At 43.0% G+C, this 12,968-nt stretch overlaps 1 protein-coding gene across 3 annotated transcripts; it reads right to left on the bottom strand.

Annotated features, from left to right (window-relative positions):
* Positions 1-564: 564 nt before the first annotated feature.
* LOC105454870 lies at positions 565-9,745 on the bottom strand. Of its 3 annotated transcripts, none has more exons than XM_011697799.1 (6): positions 7,342-9,745; positions 7,046-7,072; positions 2,358-2,479; positions 1,980-2,231; positions 1,670-1,896; positions 565-1,257 (listed from the first exon to the last, which is right to left on the bottom strand). In XM_011697799.1, exons 1-6 carry the CDS (start codon positions 8,850-8,852, stop codon positions 1,201-1,203), a joined length of 2,196 nt encoding a protein of 731 aa, XP_011696101.1. In that variant the 5' UTR covers positions 8,853-9,745; the 3' UTR covers positions 565-1,200. The 3 variants fall into 3 exon arrangements, with proteins under 3 accessions (XP_011696101.1, XP_011696099.1, XP_011696100.1); XM_011697797.1 differs by having other exon boundaries at positions 1,090-1,257; positions 1,666-1,896; XM_011697798.1 differs by lacking the exon at positions 7,046-7,072 and having other exon boundaries at positions 1,090-1,257; positions 1,666-1,896.
* Between the last annotated feature and the right edge of the window lie 3,223 nt (positions 9,746-12,968).

The following is a 12,968-nucleotide window of genomic DNA, read 5'->3' as shown; positions in this document are numbered from 1 at the left end:
ATTCCATACGAAAATTATAGAAAGAGGGGAGGGATTATCGTTCATTGAATCTCATAATATTTGGGCAGAGTGTATAAATGTATTTCATACATATATATCTTACTACAAATGAATTTATTTATCTTGTCATGGAAATATACATTATATACACCGCAGAAGGCATTAAACATTAAACGCTTCCTTTGTCACATATATTGTAAGTATCGTAAGAAAACGCTGCAATTTCAAGACAAGAAAAGACTTTCCGAAAAATCTGCAACGTTTTCGCAGAGAAAACTCTCCGCGGATTCGCCTAACTAAAGACTCGGAGAAAAGATCCCTTAATCGATCTAACTATATTTAACATAAATAGAGAGAGAAATATATGAATCTAAACTTTTACATTTGGCTATATCAGTCATGAGCACGTTTGCATAAGTCATGGCTACTTTACACTTAATTATATGTACATTACACAATACGATACTTTACCTTAAGATACAAGAATTAATAATAACTCTTATATGCATATGTATACATATATATATATATATATATATATATATATATATTTTATTATATATATATCTTATTATATTTAAATAATTCTTCTTTAAGTTAATAGTAAACAGTCTATATAAAGAATTCTTACAAAACTACATTTTTTTACAATTAAACTATTATTATTTATTTAAAGCCGAAACTGCATTTTTTTTTAAATAAATTTCAAATAAACAGTGAAAAAAGCAATTAGTAAAAAATTGCATTTCTTGTAAAAGTAATGCTCAAAACGACGGACATTCTATTTGATAGTTCGGTCTCTGCGTTCATATGCTTGCTAGTCTATTATTCGAGTATTAAATTTCTTCATGTTTGATGTGGAATTTTTTAATTTAAAATCCAGTACTTGGTAAATTTCATTCTTATATAATATTTCTGAGTAGATATTTTTCTTTGAGTTGCTATTCTCGGAGTAGATATTTCTGGGGTGCTATTTTTAACAATCCGGATAGATATTTCTCAATACAACTGTGAGTTTATACAATAAAAGTGCACGTTTTTTTACGTGTTAATAGCAAGTATTTCTAGATAATGATGATAACAATATTGTTTAAGTCGATTCTTTTTATTTCGAAATAAATTCTTTTGCTTCCTGGTCAAGTGCATTTTGCCATCAATGCCTACAATTTCGCATCGTGACATATGTGACTTGTTTGTCATTTACGATGCGAACGTAATGAGGACAGGCTCGGACGAAAAGTGCAGGTACGCGCTGGTCTGTAGAAAAAAAAAAGAATATTTTTCAGACAAGAATATTGAGAAATAAAAATGGATTAATTGAGCGACACACATCTATGTTTTATATTAAAAAATATGAATTGTTGCAAAAGATTTTTAAAAATTTATTTTCCATTCTCCTTAATTAAATTACTGAGGCACTAATTATTAATGAAATTACCAAGTCATAAACAATTCAAATCAGACATGCGGTCATTAAAAATAATTAAAAAGTCTCTATTCATCATTTAAACTGATATTAATTTATAAATTTCAATTAAAACACATTATTAACATACTTTCGTTTCTAGTGTTACTACGCGCATTGTTTTTAGTCTTACGCAAAAATGTGCCAAGGGTCAATCCAAGACTCAAACGGGAGTTAGTATTGTTAGATCACACACTCACATGCCTTCTCATCGGAATCGTTCTCCACGCAAGACGATTGCTTGATGTACAAAGCCGGTTTTAGCGGCCGGCCGTCCTGGTCCTCTATCTGAATCACCAAACCGTGATTGTTACCATGTGGATTTCGCTGTGTCGGTCGCCAGAATCTCAGGCTCTGCTTGACATCCAGCACCAGATGACTCCCTTCGGCCGTCAGAGGCGTCACGATGGAGTCCATCAGTCGTTTCTTTGCTGCAGAAATCGCAATTTTCTAAATTCTTTAAATATTCACGTGTAAATAAATTCAACAACCTGACGAACGATTAGATACTCACATCGATGCTTCTTCAGCGACTTCGTGTAGTAATAAACGGATATCCTGATCTTCTTCTCGTCATCTTCCTCCTCGGAGTATAAAGGACTCGAAAGTCGGGAGTCGGAAGTCGTGACATTTTCTTGCGGTAACTTGTAAATTCGCAATCTCGCGGCGACGATGTAATCACCGGAGGTAAGATTCAATTGAAAGTGCATGTTCATCGAAAACGGATCCAACCATGCCTCAGAATCCGTATTTCGAGGTATCTGACCTATACAATGCATCGCGCATTCGTTACATATCCGATAAACAATATTTTCGAAGGGATGTCTCTGCCACTCTGCTTCTTACTTTTGAAAACACGTCGGAAATAAATGAACGATTTTAAATTACTCACAAACGGGCGAAATCATGTCAAGTTTCTCGCGTTGGACCTGATTGGTGTTGGTGCTAAGGTTGAATCTCCCAGTTAACGCGAGAATCTTCAGCTTAATATCTTCGATTGCCCTCTGGCCTTGACTGCACAGATAGATCAAAGTTTATTAGATTACACGGAATGCCTAAATATACAAAAAACGTACAAAAGACGTATGATATCACACACCAAGCTTTTAAGCCTTTGATGAGTAGCAATATGAAAGCCAGTTTCAGCGTGTTAGTAGAACAACTTCAGCGTGTTAGTAGAATTATTTTTATTAATCTCGCATGAGATATTAATTAAAAAAAGAAGAAATGCAAGAGCTTGAGTCAAAATATTTAAAAGTTTCAGAAGATTGTTCTTCCCTGTAAAGCAATAAAATATAAATCAAGTGTCGAGTTTTTTCGAGAGAGACAAAATAACTTGTTTGACCTCAAGACTCCAAAAATATTTAAATAATCGTGCCGAGAGAGAGAGAGAGAGAGAGAGATTTAAAAATGCCCTAACATTTTTAAATAGTATTGAAATGTTTTCGGAGCATATTTTGGAGTTTCCTGAGAATTCTGAGTCTGTGAAATTTTACAAGCTCTAGATTTTGCAATTTAGGAAAGATGATTACGCTTCGTCAACTTATAGTGCGGTGGCGCGTCTGTCGGCTCGAGAATTTTCACCTCCAGGTTCCCGACGGACTCTTCCGGGTGCCGACACGGGCCAATGGACGATGGTCAGTGACCTACAGAGGCACGGTACGGCTCGGAGGCATTTATTACACGTTGCAGACAGCGGCTAGACAGTCGGCGGATACACCGGCACCCCAATCACCTCGACTTTCCGTCTGGTCTCGGCGAAACCTTAATTTCTTAAGGCCGCGTCTCGAATCTTAAGTTCATTCCCAGGACACGTCTCGACCGAGAGACTCATTTGCATCGTCCGGCCTACAGAGACTTTTTCTTCGGCTCGACTGGACGTCGGTTGTTCGCGTTCGCGTGACTCGAATTTCACTCTTTTTCCCCGACGCGACGGGTAGCACAATGTGTGACCTATTGCATCCATCCGACGCGTCTACCCGGTGCTATTATTATAGTTTTTAGACTTCGTGTTTGCAATATTAAAATTGCGATCCCATGATTTTCGTCGATACCAAGACGAGAACTTGTTTATTTGCGCGCCGGGGGCCCGCACGGCCTCTCCGGAGACTTTCATCACAGGCAGACGGTTGTCGACGGTTTCGAAAGATGACGGCGACGACGAGACGATCGGTCGAGACACCGCGGGATTGCATAATAAATTTTCGAGTCATTAAGCAACGACCGGTGGAATAGGAAAAAAAAGGAACGGCGATGGGGGACGAAAGGGGAAGAAAGATGAGCGTCATTTCTCTACGTCATCGACAAGGACTGCCGTATCCGAGACGCCCACTCGGGAGGTTTCAGTGCAGCTGAACCACGTCAACGACCTCATTGATTACTTGAGTATCAGAAAAATGTATTTTCCGTAATAACGGAAAAGAGAAGAAAAGAAGAAGATATGTAGAGGGGAAAGAGAAGAAAAAATGTGAGTGTGAGAAAGCGAATCTCTAACAAAATCAACAGGAAGGATATGGATAATAGAAGAGAAGACAAATACGCAAAAATTTTCTTCGTAATTCTCGAATTCTACAAATCTGTCTCAACTCCTTCCTTTCACTTCTGAAAGGAAAAGATAAATGGGCTGCTGTGAAGATTCGAATGCCGCGTCTCTTCGAGGAACCAAAAAAAAAACAATGACAACTAAAAAGGCAAACTCCATTTTTCATCTCGGTCTTATCGAGTTACCTAGAAAATAGACCCTGTTTTCTTGCGGAGAGAGAGACAGCGGAGAAGTTACGACGCTCTTCTCCGAAATCACGGCTCTCTGCGGCTGCGGCCGAGCCCCTCGCGTTCGATTCTAGGCATGCTCGTTAATCTAGCTTGCGGCCAAGTCACGCGTTTCGCGCCGGCTCGTTGCGTACGTGCCACGTCTGTCCGCCGTCTGGGAAAGGGAAGGACCTGGAGAGTCTGGAGGCCGTTGCATCATGAGAACCGGCGTGGCGGTGCGCGCCGGTGGATCCTCCTCGCTCTCGCCTCGTGGGCCGGGTGTCGCGCGATAATGAAATTCACTGGAGCATAGCCGGGAATCGCCGTGTTGCCCATTAGCGTTGGAGATTAGATAGGGAAAATGCGACGGAAAGAGGGGAAGGGGGGCAAGAAAGAGAGAGAAAAGAAAGCTATCGAGGCGCGTCGGTGAAAATTTTAATGTCTTGGCCCGGGACATTAGTTACAGCTTAAAAGAAAGAGGAAAAAAACGGTTAAAGAGAGAGAGAGAGAGAGAGAGAGAGAGAGAGAGAGGAAAAAAAGAAACGGTAAGAAAGAATAGAAAAAAAAACGGTTCCTTGCGACGCGATAGGCCGACGATGCGTAACCGGCGCGGCGGCCTGATTGGGCCGTCCGTAAAAATGCACATTGCACCGTCTGGCGGTGCGACGGCGGCGGCGGAATGCAGGGCGAGAGGTAGTGAGGAGAGAACGACGAGGACCGAGGGGATCACCGGCGAAAACTTCCTCCTCTCTCTCCGTCGCGCACACCGTCGCTCCGTCTCCGTCGACATAGGAAGAGAGACGCATAGACAAGGTCAACGCATTAAATTGAAATGTGTTACGTAACCTCGTAAGAGAGTTCTAACTGCAGCCCGACTAGACACCCGGCGATTACGGGGGTGCTCAACTCGAATGTCTCGGAGACTTCGAATTGCGCGAGCCGCCGACACACTCGTATTGTGTCCGGCCGCGAAAGAGTTCCGTCCAGACGTGACATCCTTCCCCTCTTCCCGATATTTCTATCACCGTTCGAATCAAACGCTCGACATTTTCGTCGGGCTGAATTAAAAAAAAGTTTGCGACCACGAGAAAAGCAATTAAAACTGCAAAGGATCGCTATTTAAATGGCTGCAGAAATAAATCGAAGACAGACTCTTTGACATTTATTATTTCGTAACCGAGAGATCAATTCACGTCCCTCAGGAGGACGCGAATTTGCAGGATAAATTGAAGTGAAGTGGATGAATTGGAAACGAAGACGCCGTGTGTGTGAAAGCTTCGAGGATAATAGCCGGCCGGCGGATCCTCGATGCAACCGCGCGCACGACCGTGCGAGCGATGCACGAATGCATCGGCTAACAGCACGCGCTCTCGGAGGACTCTCGAGACGGGCTACGCCAGTGCCGGCACGAATGCATTTACGCGTCTAGACTTAATAAAATAAAAGAAACGCCCGCGCACACCCGCACGAGTGGGGCTGCTGCGAGAGCAGCAGTCGTGGGGAAACGGGAGAGGGCGATTTAAAAACACACAGCTAGAGACCGCAACGGAATTTCCACCGCGCATATCCTTCCTGGCTGAGAACACTCTCTATCCTAAACCTGTCCCTCGCGCAAAACTTTATTGCGCCTTCGGATCTCTTATCTTTTTACGAGAAACAGTCTTGTTTTATCTGTACGAAAACCGTAATGTATTGTATTTGATTGACGCATTAATCATCGATGTTATTCGTCAATTTCGATTTTACGATGCTGTAATATGCTCTCACGTAGGAGTATCTCAACAGATTAAATCTTCCTTCGAAGATTAAAACTAAGATTAAAATTTTCTTCTATCCAGATATTTTGCGCGTCCTGATGTGATAAAGTGAAATAAGTTGCATCAAGTATTATTGCTTGACATGCAAAAATCACGAAACGCGCAATTTTCCTCTGCTCCACTAAGCTTTTTCTTTGCTTCTCTTCCACGCGATACTTTTATCGGTTCATCGAGATATTTTTACGTGACGAGGGCAACGTTTCGCTGAGAACGCCGATGCCGACCGCGTCGTCGCCGGCCGACGTCGGCGGATTTGCCTCTCGTGCGTTTACGCATCGAATCTTCCAATTTCCAAGACGCTCGCGCGTGCCACGCGCGCAAATGAATACGCTGCGTATGAAAAAAATGATTAGTCGGCGTCATGCAATAATGAGTTTACGTCATACTGGAAAATTTTTTTATCGCATAAGACAAATCACGCTCAAGAATAGAAGATTTGAAACTGCAGACAGAAAAATATCGCGATATGTTTTGTTATGTAAAAATACGCGCGCAGCGTGTAACGAAGAGCTCTAAATATATATAGATTAGAGATTGTTTTGCTAAACTCTCAAACCTTGTGAATAACACGTAACGCAAGACTTTCGCAATCTCTCCTCGGCGCTTCGTCAAATTCTCGGAATACACAGTGAAAATTTATATATAGATGTGAAAAAAATTATATAGATTTAAAATATTCATTAATATACTATTATATATATTATATATACTATATATATATTATATATACTATTATATATATTTAAAGATATTTGCGAGAAAGAGAGAGAGAGAGAGAGAGGGAGGGAGGGAAAGCGAAATGCGAAAAATCATGCGATTGCAATTCCACAATCAATCTCGCTATTAAAAGCATTCGCGGTACCAACACGTTTCATACAAAACACGAGAATAGCAATAATTCGCGGGCTAAGCGATTGTGAGAAGTGCTCTTTTAAAATAAAGCGGTCAAGAAAAGTGCACGGCACACCTTACCGGAATGCCTTACCGAATAATAAAGGCCTGCTGGGAGGCTTACCTGTCGAAGTTTGAAGTTACGTTTTCTCTAAAAGATACAAGAAGCAAATATTGTAAATATCAGATATGCGTTTTCGCTAAGCAAGGCACGTGATAAACAACATTTAATAAAATTATGGCGCAATTATAGAATTTCGTACGAGGAGAAATGAAGTAAATTTTAAATGAAACAAAATTACAAATCTGCATATGTGCATATTGATGCTTTTCAACTGAAATAATCATCATTAATAGTAATATTAAGTTACTTTCATCTCTCCCCGTAATATGAAAAAGTGCTCTTTTATTTGAACTTACTTTCGACGATGATTGCGCGTTAGTTGTTGATAGGGAGTCAGATTGCTCCATGATGCGTTTTCGGCGGAGATATTGGCGTTCGCTATGAAGAACTTCGCCGGATCCGAAGAATCGTTCTGATACTCCAGTGTGTCGTTTTCGTTTCCCTGCGGCGAGGAACCTAGATTCTCCTCGTACTCCGACGTCTCGCTCTCGTCGGGGTTGTCGTAACCCAACGAATCCGCATAAGCCGGTATCACCCTATAAACGTCGTCCTCAACCCATTCCAGGCCCTCGTACTCGCTGACTTTTCTGCCGGCCGCAGTACTGTCCGCGTCTTTGACGGACAATTTACTGTCGTTCGCTGAATCGGCGAAATCTGTCACGCTGAAAGTCGCGTTAGACGTAGCATTCGTAATAGCGGTGCTCGTGATAATAGGCTCCGGAAGCTCCGTCGTGCTGAAGGTAGGCTGATTCTTCGGGTAATCCGGCCCGACGCCTTTAGAATTCCTTAGCTGGTCTACTATGGGAAGTGGAGTGTGCCCGGTAGCCGCAGAAGAGGCAGACGAAGAAGAAGAAGAAGTAGACAATGACGAAGCGTGAAAGGAGTTTGCAACATTCCTTGCAGTCGTGTGTCTCAAGGACGAAGGAATGCGATGTTTCAGGCCCTTCGACAAAACGGCGGCTTCTCTGTCCGCGAATTTTGACTTTTCGTCGGATTCGGAGTTGGAATCGAACTCGGAGTCGTCGTAGGGGATCTTGAAGATCACGTGGGGCTCCATGGCACGGTCGAAGCTCTGATGAATGCTCTGCGACGGGTTTTGCTCCTCGGTGTTCCTCGACTCGTTCTCGTAATCGAAATTCATTGTAGGCTCGGACGATGATTGCTGCAGCTCGAGTTTGGACGCCAGGTTCTCGTAATCGAGCACCGCCTGGCGATTGTAAGCGTCAAAGTCGAAGCCCTTGTATCGGTTCTTCCTCCTCTCGTTTCTCGACACGTCCACGTCGGGGTCATTACGGAGAGACGACTCGAATTCCATAGAGTTATAATTCCAATGCTTCACCTTATCTCTATACAAATTCTCATCGTAATATTTTTTCCCATTAGATTCCTCCGCTTTTCTCGATTCTTCATCCCTTCGCTTACCGAGCTCCCGCTCGCGAATCGCCAGTACTTCTTCCGGCGTGTAATTCAAGCTCTTCAGCAGCAGCATCTCCGCCGTGCCGAGATCACCTGTGATTATCTTCAGGAGTGCCTTCTCCAACATTTTCTCTAGTCTCCGCGCACTGAAGGGAATTGATCCTTTGCTATCTAAGACCTCTGAGTATTCTTCATTCTTCTTCAACGGTTCTAATTGCACGGTATCCGTGGTTTCTTTATTTCCAGAGTTGGATTCTTGCTCGACGAAATTTATGTGACTGTTTTCTTTTCTGTGTTCTGGATAATGATGACGGTGAGCATGATGATGACGAGACCACGCATTACTTGTGATGGATATCAATAAAAAAAGTACGAAGAATTTGATGCCCATTGTTGCTAATAATACAAAAATTCACTAAAAAGTTTAATGAACTCGAATGATGTTCGACTGCAATTACGATCGAAGCACTCGTATTCCAAAAATTAGATAGTCTTGTATGCGAGATTAAATAGTTTGAAATGCTATCTGTCCACAGGAATTTTAAATCTGAGTGAATGGCTCACTGAAAAAAAATGCCCCGAAAATTTTGTTAATCGTGCTTGACGACTGCAGCCTGCAAATAATCTTCAAATTTTCGGAGGAAAATAACCGATAGCTTTTGCTTCTGAGAAAATTTTTCGTCGATTTTCTCGCTATTAAATCCTCAAAGTCCACTGACTTTCAACAATTTGAATTAATTGTTCGCGTTATATTAGTCTCTATCTCCGATTTCGTGTTTCGCTCACCTCGAAGAATCACGGAGGAAGACGACAACAAGAAGCGTGATTACAAAAATGTCTTAATCACATGTCTCCGGGTTCTCCGAAATTTCTTCGGGGCTTCAAGACGTCATCGTTGTAGCGGGTGGCTCCGTGCTATACCGTCACCTTAGCTACTTCTTCAAACGAGGTAACTCCGCAGCACGTCCAAACACATATGAAGAAGAAGACACCGTTTCGTACGGAGGCGCGTTAGCAAAATGGACCGTGATTGGTCTGCCGGTCGGCCGCGGACTAAGTTCTAATCGCACGAGGAAGGCGCGAGGTGCGTAAGTAGGAAGGATTCCGTAGTATGCGTGTGCACGCTCTGAGCAGTAAGTCTCAACTGAGCCGTGCTGGCCAGCTCACAGACATAATTCTGTCTACTCACTAATTCCGAGACAACCACGAAGCCGCGAGAGGAGACGCGCCGGTGTGTTACTACGATGACTCCTTTTTTCTTCCCTCTCCTCCCCCTCTATCCCTCTCTCTCTCTTTCTCTCTCCCTCTCTCTTTCTCTATCTCTCTTTCTTTCTCCCTCTCGGCCACTTTCTCTCTCTCTCCACCACCGTTTGCCTCTCACGTCGGCTCCACTCTTTCTCCTCCACTCGTTTCAAACCCGGGTAACCCCTTTTCCTCGCGCACCGAAATCCCGCGGAGGACAGCCTTTTCTCTCCTCGCGACGTTTTACCTCTTTCTTCTTCTGCCCCCCTTCTTCGCCACCGTTTCCTCTTCTTTTTCGTACACTTTTTTGTATTCTTCCACCACGGCGCGAATCTGCCGCCCGTTGATGATTACCGGAGATTGTGCCGAATCGAATTGGTCTCCTGACCAAATTTCCGATTGTTCCGATCTTCTTTTCCACCGTCACTTATCTGCGATATCCGTACCGATTATTGTAAATTTCGCAAATCGTCCCGCGGATCGTCCCGGCACTTCGTGCCTCGATCATACAAATACTCACGTGGCACTCGAAAATCTGTATACCGATCACATATCTCTATATATATGTATATTATACGTGGTTCTTCGCGTTGCAGGTGAACATTGTCAATTTTTTTCCTCCTTTCACCGCGACCGCAAATGATGCTCTACACGCGCGCGCGCGCGCCGGGCTTTTGCTACCAAAAAATCGATCTCGATCTCCTACCGTGCGATAACTCGATCGAATCGTGGCCTCTTTTTAGCCGGGGCACCGTCGCTCTCATATATTTCGATTAGCGCGAAGAGGGAACGGAAGGAGAAAGAGTTTCTCTCCTCTTTGTCTGGTTTCCACGAAGTCTCGGTTGTTCGGCGAGATAAAGTTCCTCTGATTGAACGGCTTCAGGGAACGTAGCGACGAAATGCGAGGGAAGTGACGGATAAAAAAAAAAGAGGAGTTGGCAGGTATAACGATGTACGACGGGAGCGCACGAGGCTTTACGCGAGAAAGAAATGTACAAGGAGGCTCGTCGTATTCGGATGCTTGTTTCAGGGGCAGCCACGTACGACTTTATAGGGTGCCTCCCTCTCCGCCGTCTAGACGAATCGAAAGATATGATCTTTGAATCATAATGTATCGCTTTTAATAAATGCAGCCTCTGCGTGCATGAAAATACGATGCGTGGCAACGCACGTAGACGGCAGAAGTCTAAAAAAAAAGAGAATAAAAAAGAGAAAGAGGCGGCGACCGTGATACATTCGATTTGCTTCTACATGCGGAAATCTCCATGGAAATTTGTAAACTTCAATTGCCCTTAATTACTCCAATGACTCGAAGTTAGTTAGCGATTTAAGAAAGAATTAAACTGACATAAGAATCGTGATGTACAAGTGAACTCGGATTTGTGATAAAAGGTGATAAAATTATTCACGTATTTTTAAATCAACTGCAAATTTATCTTTAACATAGTGTAACGGTATCCAAGTCAACACAATATAATTTGTAATCAATTTTTACAAAGATCTCGATTATTGTATTCAAGAACGGAAAGTCACAACGGATCACAAATGCGAAACGTTCCGTTTCCATAGCTTTTTAACTTCCATTAATATCCATTAACTTTTTAAATTTTTAATGAAAGGCCGCAAACGAATTTTTGCGATAATTCTTTATAAATTTCTTATAATAAACTTTTAGAAAAATATTTAATAAAGCGATTATTATATATTAGACATTATTTTGATGTATATTATTACTTTTATATATATATATATATATATATATATATATATATCTAATATGTGTATACATGAAACATCGATGTATAATATATTTCGAAAAAATGTAATGGAATGCATATTCTTCAAATCGATTCATCGTGATGAACATGCAAGAGAGAAAAAAAAACAGAACGGGTGTCATAAACAAATCGATGAATAGAGACCGACGACGTAACCACTTATTCATCCCTGTTCAAACCGGGCTAGACGACATAGGAGCACGTGTGTCGAAGGAAGTGTATTACGGTGTCTCGGACACACACAAACACACACACATATGTTTCCCATACTTCACACTTAATCTCGCACAGAATACGTATTTAAATTACATAGGTGTGAGCACATGTGTAACTTCAATCGAATGTATGCTTTCTAAACACGTCTATATAAATTTCAAATCGCTTCTTTTTGCTCGCTTGTTTTAAATGGTAACTGAAGTCAAGGAATTTGAATAAAATTATTCTCATCGAGAGGTAAGTATATGATCAATTGACAATCCCATTTCATTTTAATTTTAAAAAATATTAATATTAGTTGTCTAGTTACAGAAAGTAGTCTTCACTACTTTCTGTAACTAGAACTAGGACTAGAAACCGCGAATCAGCAGTCAAAATTAACCGGCGTTAGTGAAACTAGCTATTTCTAGCTCTAGTCTCAAGCCGGGAACAGTGAATCGGTAAAGCCACACCGTTACTTCTTGCTTCTATCCTCGTTAGAGGGAAAGAGAGAGAGAGAGAGAGAAAGATAAAGGATGAGTTAAGCTATAAGGTTAAAGTTACGCGACGTTGGTGAAACCGGCCCTCCAGACTCGGAAGACACGTCGGGTACATAAAGTACCCACGTGCGATCACGCGCGGGCGTGCAGACACGCGGGCTTAACTGCGTGCGACATGTCCGTCGGAGGGGTTATAGGGTGAGCGAAGGAGAGACACACACGATGCAATTTGATCTCGCGTGCGAGAGAACGGCGGCGGCGGCAGCGACGACGGCGGCGGCGGCGGCGGCGGCGGCGGCGGCGATGCAACGACTGACGTCACCACCGAATTCTCCGTCGCGGATCGGACATGCGGACAGACAATCTGGCGTCTAGACGTACCGAAATAAATAATGCGCGGGGCCTCGCCTCGCCAAATTGTTGTTTCGCACACTCGTAATACGTTGTCGTCGTCGTTGGTCGTCCTTGTCCGGTAAGCGCGTCCCTCCGCCTCCTGTTTGGCCGCTCATGGGGGATGCTGCGGAGAAGCATCCGAATGAGAGTCCCTCCGCGCTTGATGCATCACGCAATGCGTCGATCAGACTCATCAGACGCTGCGAACGAGCCACGGCGAACAAAAAAATCCTGCGCTGTTATCGTCGTGTAAAGTAGGCGGTCTTGTATAGACGCGCATTGGCGCGCCTATCGAATGACGTAACGAAGTATGACGTATGCATAAAAGGGACGAGTGCGGGTAGCGCGGGAGAGCGGGGTTCTTGTGTGGAAGGACAAGGAACGGGCAGAACTAGATAG

This window comes from Wasmannia auropunctata, unplaced genomic scaffold (assembly GCF_000956235.1).
Source record: "Wasmannia auropunctata unplaced genomic scaffold, wasmannia.A_1.0 LD335973.1, whole genome shotgun sequence".
NCBI classification, from domain to species: Eukaryota; Metazoa; Arthropoda; class Insecta; order Hymenoptera; family Formicidae; genus Wasmannia; species Wasmannia auropunctata.
The sequence above is the reverse complement of the archived record's forward strand: the minus strand, read 5'-3'. Positions and strand labels throughout refer to the sequence as shown.